Source organism: Raphanus sativus, chromosome 6, assembly GCF_000801105.2.
Source record: "Raphanus sativus cultivar WK10039 chromosome 6, ASM80110v3, whole genome shotgun sequence".
Classification (NCBI taxonomy): Eukaryota; Viridiplantae; Streptophyta; class Magnoliopsida; order Brassicales; family Brassicaceae; genus Raphanus; species Raphanus sativus.
This window is the reverse complement of record NC_079516.1, coordinates 40,548,052-40,558,775: the sequence shown is the minus strand read 5'-3', so window position 1 is coordinate 40,558,775 and position 10,724 is coordinate 40,548,052. Positions and strand designations below refer to the sequence as shown.

The window sequence follows — 10,724 nt, the reverse complement described above, 5'->3', positions numbered from 1 at the left end:
TGTGGGATTACTTCAAACATGAATCACTTAGTTTCTTAGAACACGTCTACCACTATATAACTCATGTGTGGTTTGATGTTTAGTTAAATTTTAACAAGTTGGGGATGTATTAAAACAAAAATCAAAAGTTGTGTCTTGAGGACTTTTAACTAATTATGTTAATTGTAGATATACCATTTCGATTGCTTTAGGGTTTACTCCTACAAACGTCATGATATTATCTTATACTCAAGTTAACTTAATTTTGTCTAAGGTTCTAGACTAAATTTGGTCAACTGTTGATAAAACCTATGTTTTTTTGACAAAAGACTTTTGATAAAACCTATGTTCCGGTATATAAAAAGCTAAAACAAAAAAAGTATGTCGGTAATATTTATAGATATTATTGTTCTATTAAACATAAAGAGTAAAACTTTTACAAAATCTCTACAATTGAAAATGAAACAAAATACAAATATATGCTTTATATACATTTATCTATAATTATATTATTTTTATAAAGTAGTTAAGTTCTTATTAACTAGTTAAAATTTAATTTGACAATGTTCAATGAACATCTAAAAAAAATGTCTGTGACATAAATCGTAAATAAAATGTTAGATAAATATTTATTCTATATATCGATTTTATTTTAATAGAATAAAAATCTCATTGCTAAAAATGGTATTAACATTGGTCTTAAAAATTAGCAATGGAAAACTCTATGCAAATTTTTTAAGACCAATGTTAATACCGATTTTTTGTAATGGGATTTATCTTTGCATGCAGCCAATTCATTTTAAACATTTTTCATTTTTATTCTATTAAAATAAAATCATTATATAGAATTAATATTTATCTAACATTTTGTTTACGATTTGTGTCATGGAAATTTTTTATAGATATTCATTGATAACAATATTGTCAAATTAAATTTTTTTTTTTTAAAGTCATTTTGAAGATTCAAATTTTCAGGGATATTTAAAAAAAAATTATGATCAATTAATTGGATATAGGTTTTCTCCAAAATGACCAAATACTTAGGTTTCAAAAAAAAACGAACATTACTATTATATTTAAACAAAAGTTGCATTGTTGAAAATTCGAAATTGAGTCTTGCACTCTTGTTCAAGTCTTACAGTCTGACCAAATGTTAACTGTTTGGCCGTTGACTTTCCGTTCCTTCGTCTTCGGAGGCAGGGACGCTGAAACACAACATAGGCAATTCGATTACTTATCGTAATATAAAATTCCAAAGTCTAAAACAAGTCTTGTCCTTACAGCTAAGATATTTTGATATAAAAGCTAAAACAAGAAGAAATCAATGTCATAACGATATTATATACCAGTATATTAGAACGATATTAAAAAGAGATAATTTGAAAAAATACCTTATTTGTGATTTGAATTTTGAAAATTGCACCCTTATTTTTTATTTTTGAAAATTACACTTTTTTACATATAAAAAGACATTTTTATCCTAATTTTATATAAAAATAAAAGTTAAACAAGTTCAACCGAAATTATTTATGTTTGAAATAATTTTATATTTGAGATAAATACATGTCAGTGATCTAAGGAATTTTAAAGTACCAAATAGATAAATTTATGAAATAACTTATATAAACAACTTACACAATTATGTTACAAGCAGCAATTCTATTCATTATTTTACATAGGAACTTTTTAGCATTATATATTAGGTCAATGTTTTATAACTATATTTTTGCTATACCTAAATTTAATTTGTAAAACAAAACTCACAACTAAGAAACTGATGTTTACAAAGTTAATAAAACAAAAAAAATACTCACGACGACACAAGTTAATAAGATTTTTATATAACTATATATAATCATTTTAATTAGAATTTGTCACGATGTCCTTGTGGCGTTCATGAAGATTGGCTGTTTGTGTTTTTTCTTCTTTTTCCGTAGTACAATACCAATTGTTAGTGAGTGTTAGTTTTAAACTTTTAATAGGTATTAGTTTACAGGATGTTTTTCAATATATTTACGTAGATCATACTATAAACACATGAATAAACTGATATCATATTTGTATGGTTGGATTATGTGGTGTATAATAAATCATTCATATGAAGAATGTTTTCATACTTTCAAATATTGTAAGAACAACGTTATACTTCACATAATTTTAATTATATTACTTATGATAAAGAATAAAAATAAAATAAACTATAAATTTTGTGAAGCAAAAACTATAAATTTGATGATACAATATGTATGACTATTACTGCAAACATAAAATCGTATTTTTTTCTAACATCTAATTAATTATTCTATTACAATAATTAAAAATATTACATAGACGAATTAAATCTTAGTTTTAAAGATCAGTTTGTTTGGTTTGAAAATAAATAACATATATAAATTAATAAAGCAAACTACAAATAAGCCTACAATAATGGGCCTATACTGGACCCAGCCCATGTAGATTACAAATAGTCGCCACATCGTCAAGTAAGTCTCCCACGACAGGCACAAGCAGTCGTCGGAAACACAAAAGTGATAAAAAAAAACTGATCCCTGCCTTGTCGGATCCGATGGCTCCTCCTCCTTCGTGCGAGACAGCGACCGTACGAGTCCTTTGCCCAAAGCAGCTGCTTCTCTCTGGGAACCAACCAGGATCTCTCCAATGGCTCATTGGCTCCCCATTTTTCCCGCCTTTCACCGTCGTCTCCACCTTCCGATGCATCCACCACTCTCCTGATCTCCTTCAAGAATCTGGTAAGAACATACCGTTTCCCTACAAGGGTTTTGCAATTAGCTCATTCGGAACCGAACTCAATTGCATGATTCCTGTTTTTGATATCGAAAGATCAATACTTTCTGAGATCAGAACTTGTGTGCACTGTTTTTTTGTGTGTATTTAGTAATCTTTGTTTGAATGCTACAAAAACGAGCAGATGATCTCAGGAAGCTGTTGCCGAAAGGTTTTGAGGTGATTGGAGGTGTGATAGTTGGGGACTCTGACGCCGTGAAAAGCGCGCTTGAGGCGGTCAGAGCAGCTCGTAGGTTGCGTAAGAGTATATCTGAAGGTGGGGAGTTAGATGACGAGAAGATAGTTGGAGCTAGCGTCGACGCAGGAACCGGCAGCATTCACTTCTTCATCTCTAGAACCGAGAAGTTAGCAAAGCTAGAGCCTGTTGGTTCCGTTGACTATGAGGAGGATAAGTCTGGAAAGTATCTGTGGGAGAATGGTTGCTTGCTTCACTGTGAGCTTCCCATCAAGTTGCCTTTTTATTTCCCCGCAAGCTCTCCCTCTGGTATATAGTCTCTGCCTCTTCTTCTTATAGTTAATCTTTTTTTTTTTCTTTCTCAAGTTTAGTGATGTTCTGTTTCCAGAAGCGAAGAAGATGTTTTCGGAAGCTGTTGATGGAGTTATCACTCAGTTTAAAGAACCATGTGTTGTGTACGTAGCCGAGACCTTAAAGAAAGCTTCTGGAGATGTTCCGAAGCCAGTTGTTCTCCGCGGTAAAGATTTTGGTTTTGGTGCTGATGCGTCTAACATTAACCGTCTTCCTGGTTCTGAGGACAAAGTATCCGACATTAAGATGTTATCATGTTCACATTTGTGTCTGAATAGCAAAAATGCTGCAGTAGTAAATTCAGCAGAGGTAAAATAAACAGAGATTTTTTTTGTTGCTGTTCTTGTCGCTTCCACCTGCCCTGACTTTTGTTTCTCTTAATAGAATGCAGATAAGATCCAAATCTCTGTTATGCTTAATAGATCTGAAAAATCCCTATCCATTGGTGCCCCTGTTGCAGAATATTTTCCTGGTAATGATTTTAATCTCAAATATGCTTGTTCCTTGTTCTCATTTCTTAAGTTGTTTTTTTTTTCTTACAGCTATGGAAGAAGCAAGGCTCATTGTTGTTGATTTAAATCTTGATGTACTTACTTATGCACCCAAGGAACTACCACTCATGCACGCAGTCTCAAATTTAGTTATCCCTGCTCTGGTTGATCAGCTTTACTCACTGAAGAAGATTATCTTACCACACCTCTTGATGGAACATCCTCAGGTAGGATATCGTTTCTTTTTATATCAATGTTTCCAATGTTGATATGAGATGTTAGTTATCTTTTTTTTTTTCAGTTTCATTCTCGTTAATGTATCTCTATTTTCCCTGAATTATATATATATATATTGCTTTGTTCTTACAGTTGCGTATATATCACTTCAATCCACCTGGAGTGTTACATCCAGTAACCACTATATACGAGCTTAACTATGGAGAGACTGAAATGAAGCAAGGTAACCATTTCAATTATGTTGTTTGATATACTGTATGTGGCTCTTGCCCTTGACTTTCTTTGCAGTCGATGTTAGGAAATCTCTACACACGAGGCTTGGTCTGCCACTTGACCGTCCGCTTCTAAGATCTGCTAATGCCTTGGATTTGTCTGTGAATGATGACTCAAGGAGTAACATAAAGAAAAGAGGTAGATAGATATGACCTAGTACCTTCTTATCTCTCTGTGTCTCAAATTTTTTTTTCATGGCTCTAGTGGTTAATAATCAACGTGGGCATTGTCAGGTTCCATCCAGCTCAAAGATGTGCATATCGGAATCCCTAGCAGCGGTGGTTAGTACTATCTATGCCCTTTGTTTTCTTTGTTGTTTTACTCTACTTATTCAATTTCAAACGCTTAATGCAGTGTCGGAGGGTGTGGCATCTCTTATCCAAGGTTCTTATGAGTATTATCATTACCTTCAGGATAGCTTTGATGACTCGGTATATATCATTTCCCATTCTTCCATGTTTAGTGGAACACAATATCTCGTTGTGCGTCTACTAATACTAATTATCTATCGTTTGTTTAGGGATGGGGTTGTGCTTACCGATCATTGCAAACTATCATCTCATGGTTCAGACTTCAACACTATACATCCATTTCTGTACCTTCACATAGGTAATAATAAACAGTTTTTTTTGTTTTCTTTTCCTGAATTAAAAACTCATAACTCCTCATCATCTCTTGATCTCCTATGTATTACATTTTGGATGTTCAGGGAAATACAGCAGACACTGGTGGAGATAGGTGATAAGGATCCTTCGTTTGTAGGATCCCGCGAGTGGATTGGTGCCATAGAGCTGAGTTTCGTGTTGGACAAGCTTCTTGGTGTAAGTCTTCTTCTACTCTTAACTTTCCTTATTCGAATATATTCCGACATCTGAAGCAATATTAAGGCAAGATTCTAATGGTAGACTTTCAACATAAACTCTTTTGTCTTTTTTTTCAATACAGGTAAGTTGCAAAATCATGAACTTCAGATCTGGATCCGAGCTCCCTGAGAAATGCCGTGAGTTAGCTCTCCACTTTGAGACCCAAGGAACTCCAATAATGATCGGTAAGTAAAGCCAAATCTCTCTGCTGCTTTTTGACCTCACACAAGCTCATACTTAATTATTGAAAACAAAAGCACTGGCTTGAATAGCCTTCTAGATAGTGTGTGTATTTGAAGAGCATAAGTGAAACTTAAACCAGTGAACTCAACCTTGGCTCTGACATCACTAACTGTGTTATTGTGTATTATAATGGGAATGATTTTTTTCTTTCAGGAGGTGGTGTTCTTGCGTACACACTTTTGGGAGTGGATTACGATGAAGGAAGCGGAGATTGTGCGTTCTTGATCTTGGATCCACATTATACAGGTGGTGAGGATCACAAGAAGATAGTAAATGGTGGATGGTGTGGGTGGAAAAAAGCAGTTGATAGCAAAGGGAAGAGCTTTTTCTTGCATAATAAGTTTTACAATCTTCTTCTTCCTCAGCGTCCTAACATGGTTTGATCTTTCTTCGTATTTTGCTTACACACCAATTATTTATTTTTGTCTCATCACAGTTTTGTTATTTTCTTAGTGTACTCTTGTCCCTCACCCTCATAGTGCCAAAAATAAAACTTTCAGTTGTTTTCTCAATGTATAATAAAAACTTATTCAATTAAAAGTCTAAAACCAAATTGAGATTATTAAGCAATTAAAGAAGGTCGATCATGATGATAATACTATAGTACAAGCAGTAAACCACAATGATTTATAACAAGTTTCTTCTCTACTCTCGACTTATTTAATAGTTGATCATAATTAGTTTCTACTTGTAATTGCAAGCAGAAAACATCCGTCTCAAGCAGAAGTTTCACTACTCTCACGTTTTACCTCTTACTCCCCAACCAAAAGAGACTTGATGATCTTATCAGTCACACCTTCCACAAGAGGTAACAAATGTCCGGATCCTGAGATTTCATGGTAATGAATCCATGGAAGCTTTGATGCTATATAACTCTGAAGCTTCACTGGCACAAACCTGTCCTCATCACCATGCCATAAGTGAACCGAGCCATTCTTGTTCGGGAACGGATCTCGAAGGTCTAAAGGATCGAACTCCCAGCTTGAAAATCCAACATTCAAATCTCGGTGTAGGCTTTCGTATTCACCTTGTTGTCTTGTGTATGCCTGAACAAAAAAATAAATAAACAAAGAATCTTTAACCAACCAAACGGCACAACTTTTTTGTGAAACTAAACATCTATGGTTTGTGCTTTATACCCGATTTGAACTGATGAATCCGAGCTTAGACAAGACCTCCATGTCCTGACGGGAGAAAATGATGGGGTTTCCAGCGATCACATTGGAGATCGGGAACCATTTCTGAGTGTTCCACCAATACGTAAGCCAAGGAGCATAGTGAGCTACGCGAAGTGACCATTGATCTGCAGGATACATAAGAGAGAAAACTTCTCTTGTTATGTCTCCTGGTAAGTTCCTCCACCAGTAGTTAATCGCTGGTGCTACAAGCGCTGCTCCTGCTAACCTGTTTGTGTTTATAAACTCCATAAACTCAGAAACAATTCAAACACATGTCATAAAACCGTACTCAGAAGAACCAAGACAGTTTTAGTTTAAATGTTACCTGTGAGGAATGTACTTAAGACATGCCCAAGTGATTTCACCACCCATGGAGAGACCAAAGACATAGAAGTTAGGTCCTAGTCCTAACCCATCAGCCAGCTCTTCTATATCCAATGCTATGCTTCTCGGTGATCGGTACGGGTCAGGATCACTCTCTCCATAACCAGGACGGTCGAAAGACACAGTGTATATCCTCAACTGCTCTACAAGAGCCTAAAATATGATGCACACAAAATACCTTTTTAACTCTTTAACTTCACCAAAGAGACAACTAGTTTTGTCCTTTTTCCGACAGGACAGCTTATGAGATTTTACAGAAAGGTTTAACATTTCCACATGCTAACGATGATTCGACAAGTGGGTCATGAGGGCTTTTGCCGGAGAACTTACCGGCGATAAGAAATAGGGGAAAGGCGAGTCGAGCATACTAGAATCGAAGCCGTGGATGTATATGATTTTGAACTTGGCTTCGTCTCTATGAACTCCGTGCTCCTTGTACGCCAAATGTCTTCCGTCTCTCAGTTTGATCCTCGGTGCTGTCACGGCGGCTCCGCCGGGAGAGCCGACGGTTTTTGGCTGGGGTGGTTGGATTGACTGATAAACCCATGCCAAGGCTCCGACGAACAACACCAAGAGAATCGTCTTCAAGTAGTCTGCATAATCGAGGAAGCTAAAGTACTTTTAATAACGTTTCCAGATTACACAATTTGGGAATTTTCAGTGTACCTAAAAACTTGTTACTTGGTTCACAAGTTAGTATGGATGGGCAATTGTTGATACAATCAAAACAATACCGACCAGTTAGGTCCGATTAATATTTTAACTGAAGAATATAGTTTCTATATATATATATATATATATATATATAACTATTATTATTTTCAACAGAACACAAAGGCTCCTAACATAAATAAACATTTATATCTAATTACTTTTACGTATTATTGTGCCTTGAAGTAATAAAAAGTAAATATATATTAATAATTAAAGAGTCACTAATTATTACGTATATAATTAAATTGATATTAATATATAAATAAAAACAACTACTTCTATTTATTTACAACTATTTTATGGTAGATAAATTTCAGTAACTTTTATCTATTTTATATGATATATAATTAAATTTAAACAATATTAACGTGGATATATAGTATATTTTATATGGTTGCCTATTATATGATATTTCATATTCATATTGTTTTATGATTATATGTATATTTTTATAAAAAAAAAATAAACTAATGATAATAAAATTTTCAGTGTGAGACATTTAATAATTTTTGTAATTTATACATTTTAAAAACTTCAATGCAAATTTTTAAATTGAAATATTAAGTTCTCAATATTTGTTTAATGCAAATTTAAAATTTCAGAATTAAAAATTTTATATTTTATATGGTATATAGTTTAGTTTAAAAGATATGATAATATATATTTTAATTTGAATATCTAATAAATAAGATTTTTTGTCCATACGATTTTATAATCATTTGTATTTTATTATGCCATATATTTTAAACCATTAATACACAGAATTTTCTATTTGAGATTTTTAAAAATTTTAGTTATTATACTATAAAAAAAATCTAAAACTTAGTTATATGGTTAATGGTTTTTAAATTTATTTTAATAATAAAAATTAAAAAAATGATATAAGGTACACAAATTGTTATAAAATATTTATTATTGAAATCATTAATTATCATATACTCCCTCCGTTTTCTTTTATAAGTCATTTTAGAATCTTGCACATAGATTAAAAAAACATAAAATTTTTATATTTTCTAGACAAAAACATCATTACATAACCACAAATCAACCAATGAAAAAATAGAAGACATATTATCATTGGTCATACAACATTAACTGTTAAAAAATTTTACATAGAAAAACGAAAACGTCATATAATTTAGAACAAAAAGAATTCCTCTAAAACGACTTATAAAATAAAACCGAGGGAATATATTGTAATCATCTTAGATAATTTTATTTTTTTAAGAAAATAATAAAGAATATTTATTGTACATTAATAATTAATTTTATGATTAGTTTAGTAAAAGCTATCGTATATATTGTATAGACCAATTTATTTTTCTACAAAATCTAAAATATTATTTATTTATAGACCAATCTTTTTTTCAACAAAATCTTAAAAATAGTAACTAATTAGAACACAGGGTAAACCTGATTGGTTGATCCGGTTCAAATTTAATAAAATATTCTAAACAAACTTGCATTGCATTATAGAAGCATTTACAATGAAATTTCTCATAGAGTTTGTCAATTAATAAATAATAAATATAAAATAAAAAGAAAAGAAAAATATCCCACTTAAGCATTTATGAGCTAATTTAAAAATGGATTTAATTTAAAAATATATTATAAATTATTAAAATAGTATTTTTTGTTTAAAATATCCTCTTTAAGAGAACGATTTGGCTGGAAATGCTCTGATGTCCACCCAATCATCCACGTGAACAGTTACTTTGGTAATAAATCTATTTTTTGTCGTTTGCAATTATTGCAAACAATGTTTTTCCTGAAAATAAAAAAGAATGGGCAGGAAAAATGTGGGGGAGAAGATGATTATCTCCTTGTTTCCACAGATATATTATGAGGTTTAAAAGAAGATGAGAATCAGATTTTATTGCACAAGTGAGACCGAAGTACCTTTTTCTTTCTCTTTTTACTAAAAGAGACGGAAGTACATAAACAAGAACCTAGTTAAGATTATCTCAAAAAAAAATGAAAAGAACCTAGTAAAGATGAAAAAAGGATTTGACTTACCAAAAGAAGATCCTCCTTGAGTGTGTCTTGTGTGAGATCTTGCAGTAACTGCAGATATATTCTTCCTATCTGTTTCTTCTCCAGACATTCTCTCTTTTCTCATGGAAAACTTTTCCAGGAAAGAGTTTCGGAAAAAAACTTTTACAGGAAAATAAGTAAGAGAAAGAGTGTTTGGGTGAGGCGACGACTTAAAGAAGAGCTTCTTGGCTCTTTATGATTTCTGTCCTTTTAGGTAAATGAATTAATTGTAGCTAAACTGGTTTAGTTTTTTTTCTTTTTGGCAAAAATGGTAATTTGCAGAAACGTGGACATTTACGTAACTTTCTAATTTCCATGACGAGATGTACTAGAATAAGCAATTACGATAGGACTTGAAATACTCAAACAGTAGACATCAACACGTGTGATTTGAAAAGTTCAAAAATTTGGTGCTTCCTTCTCCGATTTTTGGTCCATAGTTTCGAAAAACTAGTACGTACATTTTTTAAATATTTTACTGCAATTCGTTTAAAACCAATTTGTTTTTCTTATCTGACAATTTTCTTTTGTATTGTAAAACGTTTTAGTTATATTTAATCCAACTACCCATTTTTCAGAAAAAAATTATTAATTAAATTGTGAAGGTGAAATACAAAGTATGTACAAGCCATCAAAATAAAATGGTAAAAGTTTGAATTAAAAAAATCAGACATATAAACTATTTTTCTTAAAACAGATTGATACTTGATTATATATGTTCTCGACTCGCTAGATCCGATTGACTATTGCGGACGCCCTCTAAGATCTACCATCGTTTATTGTATCAAGACATCTATCCTACTAAAAATGAAGTACAAATAAATATTTATTCTGATTTTTTATTATTTACAATGAATTGCCACTACTTTATAAACTGCCGTTTCATTTATTTATCAAAAGTCAATATACTCGATTTTTTTTATACCCAAACCATATCTATCCTATTGTAAATCTATTATTTCTAAACCAAGTGACCAAAATTAATTTCCTTCTCCCC

At 32.0% G+C, this 10,724-nt stretch overlaps 2 protein-coding genes across 2 annotated transcripts; one reads left to right on the top strand and one right to left on the bottom strand.

The window, feature by feature from the left end:
- Window positions 1-2,479: 2,479 nt before the first annotated feature.
- On the top strand, window positions 2,480-5,929 carry LOC108812877 (probable Ufm1-specific protease). Its single transcript, XM_018585262.2, has 13 exons — window positions 2,480-2,729; window positions 2,909-3,268; window positions 3,348-3,619; window positions 3,695-3,782; window positions 3,853-4,028; window positions 4,171-4,261; window positions 4,327-4,449; window positions 4,545-4,592; window positions 4,666-4,742; window positions 4,832-4,920; window positions 5,021-5,132; window positions 5,257-5,359; window positions 5,571-5,929. The coding sequence occupies exons 1-13, from the start codon at window positions 2,546-2,548 to the stop codon at window positions 5,798-5,800; spliced, it is 1,953 nt and encodes a 650-aa protein (XP_018440764.1). The 5' UTR covers window positions 2,480-2,545; the 3' UTR covers window positions 5,801-5,929.
- A 27-nt stretch (window positions 5,930-5,956) lies between these two features.
- LOC108812878 (uncharacterized) lies at window positions 5,957-9,929 on the bottom strand. The gene is made up of 5 exons (XM_018585263.2): window positions 9,710-9,929; window positions 7,310-7,572; window positions 6,921-7,132; window positions 6,557-6,821; window positions 5,957-6,463 (listed from the first exon to the last, which is right to left on the bottom strand). Exons 1-5 carry the CDS (start codon window positions 9,810-9,812, stop codon window positions 6,170-6,172), a joined length of 1,137 nt encoding a protein of 378 aa, XP_018440765.1. The 5' UTR covers window positions 9,813-9,929; the 3' UTR covers window positions 5,957-6,169.
- Window positions 9,930-10,724: the final 795 nt, after the last annotated feature.

Bases quoted from the DNA above. Each gene is read 5' to 3' on its own strand.
- LOC108812877 (XM_018585262.2), top strand. From the start codon at position 2,546: ATGGCTCCTCCTCCTTCGTGCGAGACAGCGACCGTACGAGTCCTTTGC. The intron at 3,783-3,852 runs GTAATGATTTTA...TTTTTCTTACAG, and splicing joins TGTTGCAGAATATTTTCCTG to CTATGGAAGAAGCAAGGCTC. The intron at 5,133-5,256 runs GTAAGTCTTCTT...TTTTCAATACAG, and splicing joins TGTTGGACAAGCTTCTTGGT to GTAAGTTGCAAAATCATGAA.
- LOC108812878 (XM_018585263.2), bottom strand. From the start codon at position 9,812: ATGAGAAAAGAGAGAATGTCTGGAGAAGAAACAGATAGGAAGAATATA. The intron at 7,573-9,709 runs GTAAGTCAAATC...TCGATTATGCAG, and splicing joins TCAAGGAGGATCTTCTTTTG to ACTACTTGAAGACGATTCTC. The intron at 7,133-7,309 runs GTAAGTTCTCCG...ATCATATTTTAG, and splicing joins TCCCCTATTTCTTATCGCCG to GCTCTTGTAGAGCAGTTGAG.